We start from the raw sequence: 18,923 nt of genomic DNA on the forward strand, positions 1-18,923 counted from the left end.
TCATTAGGTTGGCACACACAGTAAGAGCAGCGGCAACCCCCCAATACCTACACACACACACACACACTTGCACACTAAATGCGAACGTCATTAGCGTCGGCTAAATAACAAAAAATGATAATGTTGCTCTTTCACTGTCGTTCGTTGTCGTAGCCGTTGCCGGCGTCGTCATCAGCGTTGGTAATCATCATTATATTTTACATAGAATGAACTTTGTTGAGAACGCCCCCCCACCTCCCGTCCGCCTTCGCTGCAACTTGAAAAGGTCAAACGCTGCGGCTTATTGAGTTTGTTCTGTTTTTATTGCACCATATTCGTTAGTCAGAGATAAGGCTAAAGGGCGATCCCGGAATGTGCTGCTCGCCCCACTTGGCCACCAGATGATAATTGCCAGGATCTCGCACCTGGTACATGACACGAAAGATATTGCGGCCCAAATGCTTCACCACGATCTCCTCACTCGGCCCTCGAGGTCCCAGTATGGCCACAAACAACATATTGTTGCCCGCTGCACTGGCATCCACAGTGAACTCATTGCGCTCTAGAAGATTAATGTGGGTCAAGCCTAGGCCACGGCTGTGCACTTGGCTGGCATCAGACTGCAAGACGGGCACTGCAATGGAAGGGTTTACATTAGGAACGTAAAAATAGATACTATAATATAATGTATAATGACGATTGTTGCACCTATATTTAATTGCACATAATTGCATACACGAAAATATATATATGCTTACTCAAAAAGTGTTTTTAATTTTATGTTATTTCTACTACATTTTTTACTGTAAAAAGTTAAGAGCATTACTGACATTGTACTTCAAATGCTCATCTATCTTTTACATCAAAAATGTTGCACTTATCTGCAATGTGTGATTAAAATTTAAATATTTTTGCACTATTATTTGAGAGTCACAAACGCTTGTACACAATTTAATTGGGTTGATAAGTACTGTAACTTAAAAGCTGTTGCAATAATAAATCTGATGATTCAAAAATTATGCAATAATCCGAAATGTGCAGTTATATGCAATGGACTTTAATTAGACCATTTAGAACAAAAAAGTTCACACAAATTAATGCAATTTCTAAGATGTCCAATTATCGACATTAGTTACTTACTCGCTGAACTAGAAGCAGCTGTTTCACTGGCTGCTTCAGTAGGAGCTGCTCCCGCAATTGTCACTATAATGTAGGGAGACTTGGGCAGCGGCACCGAGTTGCATTTGATGTGCACTTTGTAGAGTCCCGCCTGGTTCAGTTGGCACTGCACCTGAAAGCGTTCCGGATCCAACTGTTCGAGATGGAGCGCAGCTCCATGCTGACCACTGGGATTCTCGAGGCGCACATCGAAGTTGCCCTTGACGCCATTGCGTTTAATGATGAAGCTCACCGTGGAGTTGATGCGCACAGCGCCGCTGGGCAAATGCAACAGCTGTACCTTGCCGGCATCGGTCAACTCGGGTGCAATGTAGACGTGTGGCGGCTCTGTGGGATATGCATCTGCAAAGCAATGTTTACGGTGCTATAAATAGACGGCCAATAAATTGGATGCTCAGCTACTCTGACCCCAAATATTGAGTACAATATCAATTTTAGCGTTTGCATCGATAGTTCACACAGACAGTTAGAATGAAAATTTGTTTTATTTATGTTCATATTTTGACTTGCGACTCACCCGCGTCTGGTGTGCGCTGATATCGGCCAAAAATACAAACACTCTCCGGACTGTGGCCATCACTAGCAACACCATCGGCTATGGAACGGTCCAGCAAATTTGTCGCGTTTGTATTTAAACGCATCTCCTGCGACACTTTAAACATGCCGCTTTCAACACAACAAACAACAAATCACTTAAAGACACTTAAAATGTTTTTCAAAGTATTTCCGTAAAAAAATCTATATTTTTTTTATTCCTAAATTGCTGTAGCTGTCTGTGGACCGTGCTGTTTCTATTCCTTGGCCAGACTGAGTCTATGCTCTCCAAACATGGGGGCTTCTGTTCTCTTTTTTCAATAGAGAACAAAAAACACTCTTTAAAATTCTGAATTATGTACATAACATATGTATGTAGATAAGGCAGCAATGGGCACATGCTCCACGATGAAAATGTTTATGATCTGCAGCTTCGATGGGCATCATGCCAAAACAACTACATAGCATTGAATAGAGAGCATTTTGTGAATACTCTTGCAGGCATGTACATCACTTATTTTCAGGCACTGTAGATCGCATTGTCAATTATATTAATTAATTTAATTGGCTTGTGAAGGGGGTGGATGTCAGTACAAAAAGTATTATCATTTTTATATGATTCTTTATTTGTTTCTATTTAAACTATTAGTATCGGTGACCCTATTTAATTAGTTTAATGGCGTTCTTATTACTGCTATAATTAACATGTCAATTTATGACCATTTAGGGAATAATTAATATTTTAATACCAATTTAACGATTATTTTTAAGATTTTAAAAAATTTTAGAAACATAAAAAACAGTTAATCGATGTATCTTTTTAATATTATTGTATTTGATTTATTATAATAGTTAACTCAGTATATTCGAATATGAATTTGTTACTTTCATATATTTTTTATTTTTATAAATTATCATTTAAGTATTTCCCCAAGTTTGTCTGATATTCCAATCAAACCCATTCTGTAATATATTCGGAAATTAATTTTTATTTTCATAAAAAACAAGAACATAATTAAATCGCGATCGTAGATGCAATTAGCTTTTCAGAATTTGTTAATTTTTTTATTTAGCCCTCACATTGAGAGGTCAGTCAGGATTTTTTGGAATCTCGGAAACTTCTAATACTAATTCTCTAATCTTACTGTCAATTTTCTAAAGAGATTAACGATCTACCGCATCTGTTTTATGCTGCATATTGCGGAAGTAAAATTTAAAATAATTATGATTAATTTAAAAGTACACACAAAATGTATGCCATACACGATATACGTGTATATGAGTACATTTAAGCTTTCTTAGAGCATCTAATTAAATAGGACTGAAATTACTCGTCAAACAATTAATAATCCGTGTTCATGTGGCGCCTTTGATATCGTAGCCGATTTGTAGACAATGATACAAGCTTGGAAAGACCGTGATATCCGTGTTGCTTAGATGACCTAATTCATAGAGCAGCGCATAGATCTAAAAAGGAAATAAAAGTAGAAAATAAAACGTGTACTTTTGAGAGGTTATAAGTAAATTAAAGGTTGTTCATTGCTGACTAAAAAAGGATCTAAAATTTAAGGACTGAGATAGGAAAATTATTTGTAAAATCATATTTCGAGAAAAATGCAACAACAGGAACATAACTTAAACAGGAATATAACTTCCAAAATAATTATTCCCAACATTTTGGGTCTTCTAATCTAATCTCTTGCTTTAAAATGATCAAATTTGTACAAATAAAAGAAAACTGATGATTATTTTCTAATCTCAAAGATCTAGTTCTAAATAAAGACGGATAGAAGGAATCATCAACTTACGTTCTCGGTAATTTTCAAATTCTTGATGGCCTCGGAGCGCATCTGCTGCCAGGTGTGACGCAAACGTTCTTCCGCCTCGGAGACGAAACCAGGAATCCAATTCTCCTTCAGTCGATACATATACTGACGATGCTTCTCGCGCACGGATCGCGGCTGGATGGGACGCTTTCGCTTGGTGCTCGCTAGAAGCATTTGCTCGGCCTTGGCGCGCTTCTCCTCGATCTGCAGACGCATCTTGCGTGCGAGATCCTCGCGTTTCTTGCTGGCTGCGGTCTCCTGGAAGATGGACACCTGATTGGGATTGGGCATAGAACTTGCTGTAGTAGTTGATCCGACTGGCATCAGGTGGCGGCATGATCCTTCTGAAATTTCCCAGATGACTCTCCTCCCAAGCCACTTGCTGAGCCAATGAACCGGCTTCCGGCTTTGGAGCCGGTGCAACATTAGTTTCATTGGTCACTGGTTTAGCTCCACCGGCAACTTGTCGCGGACGCAGCACGCTGTAATAAATGATTATGTGGTGATCATGACAAAATTCATTAATTGCAGTTACTTGCCTATCGCCCTTCGACTTGAGCAGTCGCTGCTTGACACGTTTGCGATCCTCTCGCAGAATTTGCTTCTTGTCCGCCAGCACAGTGCTCACCAGTGTCAATGTGTCCCGAATGAGTGGACGCTTGACTTCCCGATCCACCTGCTCATTGGTATGAAAACTGGGCGAATGATTCACCTCGAGTATGTAAGGCTTCAGTTTCCAGTCTACCAAAATATCAAAGCCCAAGATCTCGAAGCAAGCCTGAATTGTGTCATGACCCGGAAAGCAGGCGTGATAATTATGCTTGAGCACTGGCCAAGCACTCAGCACCGTCTTGATGATGACATCGTCGACATTCGACCAGAATTCGGCCACATCATAGTTGTGTCTGGTCATCCAGTTGTTGATCGCACTCAACTTTCGCTTGCTGCCGCAATCATCGTTGTCACAGAGATCGTATTGCGAGTTACGTTTGTTCACCGAATAGTTGGTCAGATGCATGTACAGATCGTTGGCATTGCCCGGCGTGGGCTCCACATACTTGTTGGTGGCAAAGCGTGCCAATCCCTCGTTGTACACATAGATTCGCAACGGATCCACCGAGGTGATCAATGTATAAACGCGCAGATCGAACTTGTAGCCATCGATGAGCAGTGGCTGTAAGCAAGGAGAATAAGACATTTACTAGTTAGCAGGCTAAAGTCGAGTTTGATGAATTGTAAGAAACCCACTAAAAGTTTTAGGAAATCTTATAGATCTATAAATTTGATGATCTTTGAATGATCTTTAATGCAATTTTCAGAATATCTATTATATTATATTAGATATTTATAATTGATGTAGCAATTTAGTAGTTTTGAAACTGTTCTTACTAATGACATTTTCTATTAAGAATCAATGGTTAAAAAAATAACTATGAAATGTTGTCATAAAATGTAGAGTCTTCATCTCTTTTAGTCATTATTTTTAGTGTTCATACTAACGATTGATTGTTGATTGTTAAAGATACATGGTTAAAACTCTGTTGAAACTAATCAACATATCTCGCTTAATGGCATCTAAGTGGCCGCTAAGTGAAAAAATGTAAAGTAAAGCCACCTAACTTTTGACTTTTTTTTTGCTTTATTTTATTGTGTGGTCGCTAAGGAAGCAATGTGGGTTATTAAATGAGATTTAGAATTTTAGACAGTATGGCCGATAAGTGAAATATATGCTTATTCTGCATTATTTTCACTTAGTATTCAACTCTAATTCTAAAATTAATTAAAAATAAATCAATGACTTACACGATAGACATACGTCTGGCAGATCAGACGCTCATTAGCTCCAATGGTCTTCAAATCGTTGGTCAACCAAATTCCGCGTCCCTGGGCACCCGAATCCGGCTTTAAGATGAAAGTGTGCTTGTGATTGAGCGCATAATGCATGGCATCGCCATAACTAAAGTCAAGTTAAATGTTATTCAAATCATTACAAAAACCTGGATAAACACACACATACTCTGCTGGAAGCATCCAGGTCTTAGGAAAGATCTTGTAATCATGTGGATATAGTTTGAGCATGCGATTCAGATTACGCGAGAGCAAATCCTTGCGACATATCTCAATCATGCCCGGAAAATGATTGATCTGCTGAAAGCGTTTCATGTTCTTGAAGAGCTCAACGCCGGGAAATGAATCGGACCACAGAATGTTCCACAATTTCGATTCCTTCACAAGCTTATAGCCAAGCAGTCTGGAGATGCGTCCAATCATGGCATAGCGTGAGTTGGATACACAAATGGTGCTCTTCGATTCACTGTGGAATGACAATGGATTAATGAAGCAATTAAAGATGGAAGGTCAAATATCTTTTACACAAACAAAGGTTCAGCTGCGCGAGATGTGGTTGCATCCACGCGTCCTGAACAAGCCACACGATAGCGACACTTATTCAACTCAATGTAACCATTAACCTCGGCACCATCGTTATCCTCATCGCTAGCTGGCTGCACGGGCTTGAATCCCTTCTCCCGGGTGCGTGGCGAAGTGTCCGTTTTCTTTTTGATCATCTTGGATTTGGCGGCGCCGCCTGCTGGAGATTTGCGACGTGATGTCGACGATAATGGTGGAGACCAAGCAGAGGCGGCAGCGGCGGTGGCATCCACATCATGATTACATTGCGACTCCGAGAGAGCCATTTCAACACCACGCAGAGCCATAGTTCGTATGGTTCGTTCTTTTAGGATTTTCTCTTTTGAGAAATGGCGCAGTGTTTGTATTCGTTTGTAGAACTTGGAATTTTTTAGATTCATTGTACTTTTTTTTTTGCTTTTTCTTATCAGTTGGGGGAGACGAACAAAAAGTGAAATTGAACGGATCCTGTGTTCAATATAAAATGAATTTAATAACAAAATATATAGATTTATGCACGTTCGCTTTTAAAATTATTTTTATTTTAGGCTAGCACAAGTGACAGCAATGACGCTAGACTCAAAATCGTTTGCCAAATGACGAGCAATAATATAAAAATGTATTCCTTATGCTTTAAAAATATGTATTGTATATTTTGTTCAACAATTGCTTAGACACTTATTTAACATAAACTTGTATAAAAATATAAATGGTACTATTTTGTTTTTTTTTTCTTGGAATGTTCAATCGAAGGCTTTAAAGTGCGTGACAACTTCAGCCATTGAAGGTCGTTGCTGCACATTGAAGGCGGTGCACTTCAATCCAAAATCGATGGCACACAGACATTTGTCCAGTTCCTCGCCCATTGGCGTCACCAGATTCTTGTCAAATATATCGCTGCGAGTTGGATTCTCTGATGGATGACAGGTTTTCTTAATCGATTTCAGCAAAAGTTGCTGATCCGCTTGATGCGTGCACTCGGCCATCAGACGACCTGTGAACATTTCCAACAGCACAACTCCAAAACTATAAATGTCGACGCCGGTACTAAGTTCCTTGGAACTCAGAAACTCTGGTGGCAAATAGATGCGAGTGCCAAACACTTTGTTCACTTTGGTCACATCGTTGATGAACTTGGGACCTTCGCGTGCCAGGCCAAAGTCACCAATCTTGGGCTTCTCCTTGTCATCCAACAGTATGTTGGCGGGCTTAATGTCGCCATGTATCAAAGGAATTACGCGTGCCTTGTGCAGAAAGTAGATTCCCCTATAAGGTAAGAAAAGAATAGAATTTAGAAAGTCTTTTTTATATACCACCAAACTTACTTGGCCGTGCCGAGAGCAATTAACAAACGCTGTTGCCACGTCAACGGCGCTCGACGAGGCTTTGTGTGTTGCGCTCTTAGTCTGGAATCCAAGGAACCACCTGCCATCAGTTCATACACCAAACAGGGTTTCTCGCCATTGATACTATAAGCGTAGATGGCCAGAATGTTGTCGTGTCGCAGTGTATTCAGGTACTTTAGCTCATTGTAGCTCTGCTGCAGATGGACTTTGGTTTTGTTGCTGTGCTTATGCACATAATTCATCACTTTAATGGCCATGAAGGAGTTCATTATTTCGCCCTTGTAGACTTCACCAAATCCACCGTTGCCCAGCTTATTCTCTGGATTCCAGTTGTCCGTTGCTGCCACCAATTCGGCGTAGTCAATTTGCAGCAGCGACTCAGCGGCACGTTGCACGCTACTCACACGAATATCATCCGAAGATTCTAAATTGTTATTCCGATTGTGAGGAGCATCGATTGCTCCTGATTCGCTGGCATTGTTATTGGAGCGTGTATTAGGCACCTCTTGAGTATTCGGCACCCGATCGACAGTCTTCGCAATATACTTGTGTAGCTTCACGTCTACATAGTCTTTAATGATCAACATCGCACTGCGCAATTTATTACTGGAAGGCACAAAATAAAATATTTTAAAGAAAGAATTTTACAACTTATGAAAATAGGCAAAAAATAAGTGTTTGATCTTCAATTAAATCAGAAACTAACTATTTTTTGTACTAAGCATAATAATCTTTCCAGTGCCTAGTTAAAAATTATTGCCACCACAACAAGTTGGTAGCAAGTTTGTGACTCACTTATGGAAGAGCGCAAAGAGACTGTGCATGTTTTGATTGTATTGTCCACCCCAGATGTTGAGGAATTCGTTGGTGGGTGACTGTCCACGTAGTAGCTGTTTTTGTATGTAGTTCACATCTTGAGGATACAGTTTGACGAATGTCGCGAGCTGTTTCCACACGTCTAATGCATCCAGATGCTCACAAAGCTCTTGGCGCACACAAACTGGCAGCAGGGCAATGGGTAGTGGGTTATCCACCTCGCGTTTGGAACTAGCTGCTCCCGCTGCGCTCATCTTTTTGTCAATTTACTGCCAATTGCGATAAGTTTGCAAGTGGGCTTGGAGCAGCGAAATGTTTGGAATGTTGTGATCATCAAAACAACACTTGTTTGCACGGGTAAAACCCAATTGGAACAACTGGAGATAATGGTGTCAGCGTTGCCAGATCGTTGATCGGTTAAAAAAACTACGACGCCAGGGCTGAATAGCCTAACTGTTGCTAACAAATGCATCTAACAGTTTTAGGCGCACTGTAAAAAGAGGATGGCTTACAGTTTGATAAAGCGGCTTTTCAAAGAGCAATTGAAGAGCTTATTAAGATTACTCATTGTTCTGAAAGATTGCATTTAAAAAACTCAGTCTCTGGTAATTTGCCTAGTGCATTGCTTCACAATGGTCAATAAAAATATTATGAATTGTAAAGAATTTTTAGCTGTAGTTATATATTATCTTCACTTTCTTTTCAATTTAAGACAATATTTCAATATTTTTCAATGGATTTTTTCTTGACTGATATATTTAATAAATGCTGAATCCTTCATCTGTTTCCTCTGTCGGCTTATGATCGAAATTAGCACACTTTGCTGCCTCGCCGCCGCGAACTTTGACATTATAACAAACATTCTCGGTCTTTAACATGGACTGCCGCATGGTGGTAATCTTGCGCCATAATTCACGAGCCCGTTGACAGTTCAAACTGATGTAGCTGCAAGTGAAGAAAGTATTATATAGATGAATCATTTAAATAACTAATTTACTCACCCGGTATAGAACTGTTGCAATGCCTTGCAGGTTTCCATGCAAGTCTCGGTGTCTCCGCTACCCAAGGAGTTGATGCAGCGACGCATCAATTCGCCAGTTAGATCAGAAACTCCCAAAATGTACTCGGTTGGATCAACGAAAAATTGAAATTTTTTAACGACTTTATCGCCGGATTCCTCAGCTGCTGCTTCTCCTTCCTGAGGCGGCGGTGTCTCATCTTCATACTGCATAACCGATTGCAAATCAGACCAGCTTGATATTGACTTTGACTGCTCACTGTCCTTGTCCTCGTTGTTCAAATATTCCATGTAAGTATAGGCTTCAATAAACTCTTGCAATCCTGGCGAATATGCAGCACGGAATTGATAGACATCCTGATCGCGAAGCTCTTGGGCAATGGCACGAAAGTTGACGTCAATGAGCTTGTTTAGGCGCTGCTTTGCCTCCTCCAGCACTTTGGATTTGTTCTGCTTGCGAGAGTCGATGGAATGCAAAAAGAATATAATGCGCTTTGATTCAATGGTAATGTCGCGACTAAGTTTCAAAATGCGCTCGTGTCGATCATGTTTGCTGTCCAATTCGGTGGCATAGTTGCGAAATGCTTGCACCACTGGATTTTGCTCGTCAAGCTGCACTTGACGCTTGCGGGGCGCATTATTATTGCGATATCCTTGCGCTTTCGGCATTGTTTATTTCTTTATTGTTGTGTATGCTATCAAAGAGCAAGATAAAATGCCGGCAATTTGCGTTGCCACACTATACGATTGTGCCTCGAACAACAGTTAAACAGGTTATCGATAGCCCTTGCTTATCGTTCTCCAGGATTAGTTTACTTGCTGCAATTTGTTTATGACACTTTTCTTTTGCTTGTGTTTTATAATTTATTTAGTTAATGGTAATGGTAACTTTTTAAGCGCAAGCCTAAAAACCGTTTATTTGTGTGCTTGTCGTTGCCACCCTATGTCGGTAGTGCTTAGAACAACACCTCAGCAGATTATCGATTAACGTTGCAGTACATCGATTATTATGGTTGATGAGTTTACCTAGTGCAATTTGGTCGTGGCAATTTCTACAAGTTTTCAAATTTGTTTATTATTAATGTTTATTAGGTGCCATGCATGAGCCAGCAAGGAAGCCATCGGTGGCTACGGCCACCACAAGCACAGCGGAGAAACTTTGTTTTGACAAAAACGAGTTTATGAAGGCAAGTTGTCCAATTAGAAGCCAACAACTTTTTTTTTAGTGTTCCTTTCCTTTTATAGGAAAACTTCTCGGTGGATGAGTTTCTACACAAGAATCGCAATGCACCGAGTTTAGAGCTGTTGCGTGACAACCTAGGTCTCTATCTGAAGGGTCTACGCTCGGCCATGATTGATCTAATTAACGAGGATTACGCAGATTTTGTCAATTTGAGTGCTAATCTTGTTGGTCTCGATCAGTCCATTGAAACCATTCAACGACCGTTGGAACAATTTCGCAGCGAGATTGAGAGCATACACAGTCTGATTGAGGACAATGTGTTGGAGCTGCGTGCGGAACTAGAGCAAAAACGTCAATTACGCGAATGCCAACGCAGCTTACAAAGCCTCAAAAAAGTCTATGAGATCAGCGCCAAGCTGGAAAAGCTCATCGCTCTAAAGCTTGCAGGAGAACAGAGCCCACAGGCTGTTGACTTGGAACGTGCTGCTCTCGACTTGATACAGCTGAAGTTTCATGAGAAACATTGTACCGCACATCTCAGTGAAGAGCATAAGACGAAAATCCAGCAACTGGAGAACGATGTGCATCAGCATTTGCGACGCTTCTTTAACGAATCATTGCAACAGGCTCGCAACTCCACCGCAGAGCACTTGGAACGTTGTCTACGCATCTACATAACGCTGGATGCCTGCGGACATGCTGAACGAGCGTTTCGTGAGGATGTTGTGGCACCATATATGAGCGGCATCATTGGCGAGCAACAGTTGCAGAATTCGCCACAAGGATTGGCAGGAATTTACAGCAAAATACTGAACTTTATATCGCTGCATATGACGGATTTGTTGCGCCTTACGTTGTACTCGGATAAGCTGAATGGGTTCAATTTTGTGGTCAACAGCTATTGGGCTGATGTTGAGATGCGTTTGGAGTTACATATGAATTCCATATTTGCACCAGGAAACTCTGAAGTGTTCTACGTAAAGTACAAGTGTACAAGGGATTTCCTTGGCAAGATTGAAGAGTTGCTCACGAATAGCAACGAGGAAGCGGTGACATTCTATCGCCAGCATAAGCAAACCAAGAGTTTTGAGGCTCGCTGGAATTTGCCCGTCTACTTTCAGATATGTTTTCAGGTAAATTAAATTTATTTTTATTTATTTGCATTACAAATTTAGAAACAATTTTTTCAAATTGCAGGAAATTTCGGGCAAATTTGAGGCACAATTGGAGCCACTACTTAAAGATGACACACTAAACGTCAGTCCAGCGTCTGGCGAATTTCAATTGAAGCCATTTAATGCTGCCAAAGAGGCATTGACTCGCTGCTGGGCCGATGGCATCTATTTGCCCGAAGTATTTCCCAAATTCTATAAGCTAAATCTGCAGATTGTCTTACGACTTTCGCGTTGGATCAGCGATGTCATTGCCGCCTCCAAATCTAGCCAGAGCTTCACTAAAGTCTACACAAGAAATCAACTGCTGATCTCTCTGCATGCTGATACCCGTAAATTGGAAGCCTATTTGCCAGAGCTGCAAAAGATCATTGTCCAGGCCGCACCGAAGACAAAGAACATCACGTTATTCAACAATGTGCTAAGCAAATCCATAGCTGATTTGGACGATACCCTTGCCCTGCACTTGAGCACCATACAGACGACTTTAAAAGACCTCTTGATCACAGAATGTGGCACAGAGAATGTGCGACAGGTCAATGACTTGCCACGTTTGTATCGTAAGACGAATCGTGAGGTGCCCACACGTAGTTCCGGGTACGTTGAGCAAATGCTACGACCTCTGAAATCGTTTGTGGCGCAACACGAATCGCAACTGGGAGCATTGGTTGTAGAGCAGATACTCATCGAGGTTTGCAGTAACATTACCAAAGCGTAAGTTTAGGAAATCCTTAAAGATAACTGTGGTTAATGTATCTCTTATTGCAGCTACTTTAATGTGGTCAGTGATGTGCTGACTTCGGTGCAGAAAACTGAAGAATCTTTGAGACGTCTGCGCAATCTAAAGAGTGGCTCCGCATCTAATGCGCCGGCGAACAGCAGTTCAACTGCTGCTGTCTCGGATGATGACAAAATACGTCTGCAGTTGCGTGTCGATGTGGCCGCCTGGACACAGGAGCTTTCCAAGCTTAACTTTCAGGCGACACAGATTGAAAAGCTGCCGGAGCTATCAAAAATGGTTGAAGAGAGCATTAAGTCAAAGGATTAAATGCTTAATACCAATTTTATTATTGTTAATCGATTTCTACAAATTTCTCGTTAGGCACAATTAGTTTCATATAATGTAAAATATATATATATATATCGTATATAAATGCATCAAATTTCACGTTCGGATTTTATATTTTATCCCCGATGAGTGGTTTAATCGCTGTTTTGAAAAAGAGATAGAAGAGATTACACAGATCTGTTTAGTATATGGCTGTCAATATTTGAAAGTGAAGGGAGCGCAAACTCTTAACGTATAATTTTGGTAAAACTCAAGCAAAATGCATGCTCAACAAATCGAATCAGATCATGTCACAGTTGCAGGGTGTTTTCAATGTTCAGTGTTCGGTGTGGTTGCGTTAACGGTAGCAGGATAACAGAACTTGGAGCGGGGTAAGAAGTGCGGCTAATAAACTAAGCAAGCTTTTTGCTTTTGCAGCAGCTACATTACAATTTCAGCTCCTCAGTGTCGGGCAATTTGTTGAAGAACCATTGCAGATGTTCCTCGGTAACCTCGGCCAACGTGGCTGGCTTCCACTTGGGGTCCTGATCCTTGTCAATGAGCAGAGCGCGCACTCCCTCCTTGAAGTCAGCACGTGGCTCCAGATGACGCACAGCCAAACGATACTCCATGATCAGACATTGGGCCAAGGACAACTGTGAGCCCAGCTCCAGTTGGCGATAGGTGACCTTCAGGGATGTGGGCGACATCTTACAAAGCATCTGTACAAAGAGAAAATATAATAATCAAAACAATGATTAATTTATTAATTGGGGAAATTATTAAATTTTTAAGACATGAAAAATTCTTGTATGAATAATGGGAAATATTAGGTTATTTTTGTGATTCATTTCTTTCTAAGTCCATTTCAAGGTTGACAAATTATCATTATAAACTCTTATCTGTTTAAATAGATACTGAGTTGATAAATGTAAGATATTCGTTTGGTCTGAAAATTTTGAATTGTTCTCATTATATCATATACTCATATTTTGTTTTTCAACAACGATAAATATGAATTCTAAGTTATTTAATAAATTTAAAGCATAGATAAAATCGAAACTATAAATATTAATTTTAGTCTAAAATGTATAAAACATTTTTTAATGAATCTTTAACTTTTAGCATTTCATTTCGTTTTTTTAAAATACTTGATTTTTATGTAAAAAGATTCAAAAGTAATCAATTTTTTCGCTGCTATGTTTAAACAGATAAATGCTAAATCGTGTTTTGCATAGCACAATAAGGTGTTAATTGAAAGAAATCTCTCATGCCGTTGCGATTCAAATATTTATGCGTTTTTATCGCGTGTCCCGCGATTGACGCAGTCAATTAACAACCTAACAACATATGGATTTATTTATTTACTAACCTCAAGCGTTTTCTTTGCCCACTCGCTTCCATCGTTCTTCAGATTCTCCAGAATTCCCTCCACCGAACTGGCAGCAAAATTCTTGTTGATCTGCTCCAACACAGGCTGCAAGGAGAAGGCCTTCTCTGGCTGCGTGTGGAATTTTTGCAGCAACTCAGGTACATCATCGGCATCGGGGCAATTGAGAAGCGCTGTCTCGAGCTCTGGAATCTTGGAGCTATCACAATAATGCGTGGCAATGCCCGAATGGAAGACATCAGCGCCACGCAGACGATAACCGGTCAAGCCCAGATAAAGTCCCAATTTTCCTTGGAGGCGTGGCAAGAAATACGAACCGCCCACATCGGGAAAGAGTCCAATAGCCGTCTCTGGCATGGCAAAAAGGGTGCGATCCGTGGCCACACGATATTTACCATGGACGCTCAGTCCAACACCGCCGCCCATTGTGATTCCATCAATGATGGCAATGTAGGGTATCTTGTAGTTGCCAATCAGGGCATTTGTGGTGTACTCCTCGCGAAAGAAACTCTTCGATTCATCGGTGGGTCCAGCATCGACCAAGGCACGGACATCGCCGCCGGCACAGAATGCTTTGTCGCCGGTACCCTTGATGATCATCAGGGATTTGGACTTTTCGCATTTTTTTCAAATGCTTATAAATTTTACGGACCATTTCCAGGTTAATGGCATTCAATGCCTTGGGGCGATTGATAATTATCATGCCCTTGTTGGAGGACTCGGTGGCCAGCACCGAGGATGAGGAAAGGCGCGTGGAATTGAAATTTGCCATTGTTTTTGTTTTTGTTGCAGCGCCACAAAGAAGAGGCAAGTGGCTGTAGGTTTGATGGCTGACCGTGTAGACGAACCTTTGAATTGGATTTTGCTATCATGGTTGTATAGTTTGGTTAATTGACGTTTTAATTATGTGTGTTCATTTGAATTATTTACCATTTTGATTCTTCGTTTTTTGGACTTCACTGTGGGGAGTTGCGCAATAACAAAAACAGTCGTCACAGCGTTGCCACTTCTTACACAGAGCCGACAAGGAATTTTAAATTTTTTATTACGTATTTCACCAGTTTGATAACTGTGCTGCTGCAACCGCAAACTAATTGTTATTGCACATTATTAATGGCAGTTGCGGCGGTTAAATAGTGTGCATCATCAGTTGGGTTGGTAAATCCAACATAGAGTTGCATTCCAAAGCGCAGCAAGCTGGCAACGCTGCGCCTAGCAACAGAACAATGCAATGGTACGAAATACGTTTACACGGACCTGCTGATTGCGAACAGTTGATGAATTTTTTCTTTGGTGATTGAATTGTCAAGTATTTGGTGTTTCTTATTTTGTTTTGAAAGTATTAAAACACCATAGAATTTAATTCGTATTTTTTAGTTTATAAAAAATACTAAAATACATTTATTTTCCAATTATCATGTTACTTGCACTTGTGTACACACCAATTTCGCATTAGTGCGACGCATGAACGTATGAATACGAATACAAACACGCAGAAAACTAAAGCTTAACTTTATCATTCTCATATTTTTAAACAAATAAACGGTGAGTAAATATCGATAATCAGCAAAAACGGCACAGAGACAACAGCAACGAGCACCAAAATGCCCATGATCATGATTCAGTGGTGTCAGAGCCAGCAAAGCCAGCAAGTGGCCAACAGCACTCTGGGAATATTGCAATTGTTTGTTTGTTTTTGTTTTTCTTTTGTTGTGACTGTGCCATGCCCTTGTTTTTGAAATTCACGAAATTACGACGAACCAAGCGTCGCCGTCGACGCAATTCCTCCTCTTCCTCCTGCAAACAGATGAACTATGATGGACTGCTCTCCCAGCTGACCGAAGACAAGCTCGCCATATTCGAGACAAGTGGCGCTGCTGGCCACCACTTGGTAGATGGCGCAGTGCAGGATGGCGCCATCGAGGAGGAGCAGGCGGCACCAATACAAACCATACCACACCACACAGCAATCGCTGCTGCTGCTGCAGTTGCTGCGTCAGCAGGAAGTCAAAACGCCAAATTGGAGACGACACCTCAGCGTAAAATATCGACGTCATCACGTTTCATGAATGCGTTTAGTCAGCTTTATGGTGGCAGCAACAACAATAGTCACAGCAATTGCGGTCACGTGGAGCAGCATAATGAGGATGCCGACCTGGCAGCGAATCGCACGCCTACCAAGGGCATGGAATCGAAGCTAGTGGCCATGTGGCACAATGTCAAGTACGGCTGGAGCGGAAAAATGCGTCAGACGAGCTTCTCGAAAGAGCAGCCCGTTTGGCTGCTGGGTCGTTGCTATCATCGTCGTTTCACGCCACCCGTCAGCATGGAGAACTCCGTTACGGAGCTGCCAAGTGGCGCCGATGCAACGCCCGACAATGCAACATCAGCGTACGACAGTGAACAGGCAACGTCAACAACAACAGTACCATCGTCATCCTCTGCCTTGTATCCCACATTGAATCCGCAGCAAATCGATGAGATTGTGGTGCCCCAAGAACTCGGCATGGATGCTGCAGAGAATCAGCTGGCCGAGAGTCCTTGGGAAGAGGGTATTGAGGGCTTTCGACGCGATTTTTTACAGTCGCATTTGGATGACCTATCGTCGCGAGTTTCCCACAATGAATGGCTCCAATTATACATCAGATTGTGGCTGGGGTTGCATGCTGCGCAGCGGCCAAATGCTGTTGGCCCAAGGACTCATCTGTCACTTCCTTGGACGCAGTAAGTAGCTGACTATGTTTACAACACAATCTTTACTAAACTGTTACCGTAACTTTGACCAGGCTGGCGTTATGATTCGGATTCGCAGCTGCATTCGACGTATGAGGATAACATGCATAAGAAGATAATCAAATGGTTTGGCGACAGCTCCTCCAAAAGCAGCCCCTTCTCCATACACGCACTGGTGCGGCTGGGCGAGCAGCTGGGCAAGAAACCAGGTGACTGGTATGGTCCAGCCTCAGTTTCGTATCTGCTAAAGTGAGTGTTGAAAACAGAGAAGATTGTGATAGATTTCTGATATACTTTCTTTTGATTTACAGACACGCCTTAGAGCTGGCTGCTCAAGAGAATGCCGACTTTGACAATATATGCGTTTATGTGGCCAAGGATTGCACCAGTAAGCTAGCACCCTCAACTTATCTACAACAACTTCATTTCCTCCCTTTCCTCAGTTTACATGCAAGACGTGGAGGAGCTATGCAGCATCCCAGAGCCAGCGCCCAAACCTAATGTGCCTTGGCAGCAATCGAAGCGTTGCAATAGCGCCAACAATAAGCCGGATCAACAACAGCACTGGAAATCCTTGATTGTACTAATACCATTGCGTCTGGGCACCGACAAATTGAATCCTGTTTATGCGCATTGTCTGAAACTTCTGCTAAGCACGGAGCATTGTCTGGGCATAATTGGTGGCAAGCCAAAGCATTCTTTGTATTTTGTGGGTTTCCAGGAGGATAAACTGATACATTTGGATCCGCATTACTGCCAGGAGATGGTGGATGTGAATCAGGAGACGTTCTCGATGCACTCGTTTCATTGCAAGTCGCCGCGCAAATTGAAATCGAGTAAAATGGATCCCAGTTGCTGCATTGGATTCTATTGTGCCACTAAAACTGATTTCGACAGTTTTGTGGAGAGCGTGCAATTGGTGAGTACAGGAAATAATTGATTAAAAACAATCTTTATATTAAATATAATTTTTTAGTACTTGCATCCTATGCGTTGTGCTTCGGGTGCTACAATGGACAAAACCAACTTGCCACAATGGCAGCATCAGCAGCAGCAACAACAACAGCTGCAGCAGCAACAGCAACCGCAGCAAGCTGATTGCATTGAAATGAATTATCCGCTATTTACTTTCTCTCGTGGTCGTTGCATGGATCATGCACGCGATGAAATGAGCGATTCACTCTACAAGCCACTTATAAAGCAAGTGGCCACATTGACTCAGGAACTAGAGGGTTCCACATTGCCTCCACTAAACAGCTATGAGCATGATCCTGACGACAGTGAGAGCGAGGAGTTTGTGCTGCTCTAATAGCCGCCACACATATACAAATATATAAGCCATGATTGCCCCGCCCATATTATAAATTGTCCTTCCCTTCCTTCAATTGACAGTCGCCGTTGCTGTGCAAACACTGTGTTATATATACTTTTATTTGTTCACTATATATTATTATTTGTAATTGTCATAGTTTAAGTTGTATCGCCGTTGCTCGCTCGCTAGCTCGCCCAAATCTAAACAGACGTGCATCTCAACATCAAAGACTTTTGTTATACATTTACGTACACATGCATATTGCGTATTTCATCATATTGTATTTGCATATTATTGCTTATCATTATTGTTATTAACATTGTGATTACCTTCTTTACAACAAAACGCAACCCTTTGTTCAATTTGTATTCAATTTATTTCGTTTTTGTCTTGTTTCGTGTTCCCCCTTTTGTGGATCGTCTGATTATGTATGTGTGTTTGTATATTCCTATATATATAGTTTATAAATAGTTTATGTAATTCTCGGTATTATTATTTTGTAGTAATGCGAATACTGTAATGGAATTGATTCGATTTCGATTCGGTGCCAGCATTGGTTCGCTGCTCTCGAAAGTATTTGTATTTTGTGAGTAGTTCTTATGTCTTAGATTAATTAATTAACTTATGTTCTTCTCGCCTAGTTGGATCGATCATTATTTAGTTCTAATCTTAATTGTACATACCCTTGAATAAATAAATAAATATAAAATATATATTGCTTTGACTTAACTGCTAAAATGTGTGATGCATATGCAATTGTTTAAAAGTTATTCACAACTATGAATTTCGTCGATCAAAACAGATCGGTGTTAATTAGGAATTTTGTTACAGGTTTGTATTGGAAGTTATAGGTGGGAAATTATAGTCAATTAGAAGTCAATAATAAGTTAAACTAACCTACGATATATTATAGCAAAAACCGGTTTACTAGAGCGAACAATTAGTGTTAATTAGGAATTGTTTTAGATTTTTTTAATG

The 18,923-nt window shown here is 41.1% G+C and overlaps 7 protein-coding genes across 7 annotated transcripts; 2 read left to right on the forward strand and 5 right to left on the reverse strand.

The window, feature by feature from the left end:
• Positions 1 to 265: 265 nt before the first annotated feature.
• On the reverse strand, positions 266 to 1,979 carry LOC133838459 (filamin-A). The gene is made up of 3 exons (XM_062269575.1): positions 1,676 to 1,979; positions 1,120 to 1,500; positions 266 to 613 (listed from the first exon to the last, which is right to left on the reverse strand). The coding sequence occupies exons 1-3, from the start codon at positions 1,818 to 1,820 to the stop codon at positions 318 to 320; spliced, it is 822 nt and encodes a 273-aa protein (XP_062125559.1). The 5' UTR covers positions 1,821 to 1,979; the 3' UTR covers positions 266 to 317.
• A 674-nt stretch (positions 1,980 to 2,653) lies between these two features.
• On the reverse strand, positions 2,654 to 6,474 carry LOC133838795 (tubulin polyglutamylase TTLL13). Its single transcript, XM_062270022.1, is given in 6 exon segments — positions 2,654 to 3,159; positions 3,501 to 3,797; positions 3,799 to 4,692; positions 5,322 to 5,475; positions 5,536 to 5,832; positions 5,892 to 6,474. Coding segments are annotated over 6 exon segments (2,190 nt in total). The 5' UTR covers positions 6,329 to 6,474; the 3' UTR covers positions 2,654 to 3,048.
• A 79-nt stretch (positions 6,475 to 6,553) lies between these two features.
• LOC133838800 (serine/threonine-protein kinase pelle) lies at positions 6,554 to 8,477 on the reverse strand. Its single transcript, XM_062270026.1, has 3 exons — positions 8,069 to 8,477; positions 7,253 to 7,879; positions 6,554 to 7,193 (listed from the first exon to the last, which is right to left on the reverse strand). Exons 1-3 carry the CDS (start codon positions 8,341 to 8,343, stop codon positions 6,671 to 6,673), a joined length of 1,425 nt encoding a protein of 474 aa, XP_062126010.1. The 5' UTR covers positions 8,344 to 8,477; the 3' UTR covers positions 6,554 to 6,670.
• Positions 7,063 to 12,630, forward strand: LOC133838796 (conserved oligomeric Golgi complex subunit 2). Its single transcript, XM_062270023.1, has 5 exons — positions 7,063 to 7,200; positions 10,200 to 10,294; positions 10,353 to 11,423; positions 11,488 to 12,176; positions 12,231 to 12,630. The coding sequence occupies exons 2-5, from the start codon at positions 10,205 to 10,207 to the stop codon at positions 12,508 to 12,510; spliced, it is 2,130 nt and encodes a 709-aa protein (XP_062126007.1). The 5' UTR covers positions 7,063 to 7,200; positions 10,200 to 10,204; the 3' UTR covers positions 12,511 to 12,630.
• On the reverse strand, positions 8,828 to 9,874 carry LOC133838802 (translin-associated protein X). The gene is made up of 2 exons (XM_062270028.1): positions 9,091 to 9,874; positions 8,828 to 9,034 (listed from the first exon to the last, which is right to left on the reverse strand). The coding sequence occupies exons 1-2, from the start codon at positions 9,774 to 9,776 to the stop codon at positions 8,848 to 8,850; spliced, it is 873 nt and encodes a 290-aa protein (XP_062126012.1). The 5' UTR covers positions 9,777 to 9,874; the 3' UTR covers positions 8,828 to 8,847.
• LOC133838801 (3-hydroxyisobutyryl-CoA hydrolase, mitochondrial) lies at positions 12,507 to 15,218 on the reverse strand. Its single transcript, XM_062270027.1, is given in 4 exon segments — positions 12,507 to 13,232; positions 13,883 to 14,527; positions 14,529 to 14,765; positions 14,831 to 15,218. Coding segments are annotated over 4 exon segments (1,161 nt in total). The 5' UTR covers positions 14,834 to 15,218; the 3' UTR covers positions 12,507 to 12,956.
• A 300-nt stretch (positions 15,219 to 15,518) lies between these two features.
• On the forward strand, positions 15,519 to 18,658 carry LOC133838798 (cysteine protease ATG4D). The gene is given in 6 exon segments (XM_062270025.1): positions 15,519 to 16,475; positions 16,477 to 16,624; positions 16,687 to 16,882; positions 16,945 to 17,021; positions 17,077 to 17,552; positions 17,610 to 18,658. Coding segments are annotated over 6 exon segments (2,082 nt in total). The 5' UTR covers positions 15,519 to 15,623; the 3' UTR covers positions 17,943 to 18,658.
• The last annotated feature ends 265 nt before the right edge of the window (positions 18,659 to 18,923 follow it).

Source organism: Drosophila sulfurigaster, chromosome 2R (genome assembly GCF_023558435.1).
Source record: "Drosophila sulfurigaster albostrigata strain 15112-1811.04 chromosome 2R, ASM2355843v2, whole genome shotgun sequence".
NCBI classification, from domain to species: domain Eukaryota; kingdom Metazoa; phylum Arthropoda; class Insecta; order Diptera; family Drosophilidae; genus Drosophila; species Drosophila sulfurigaster.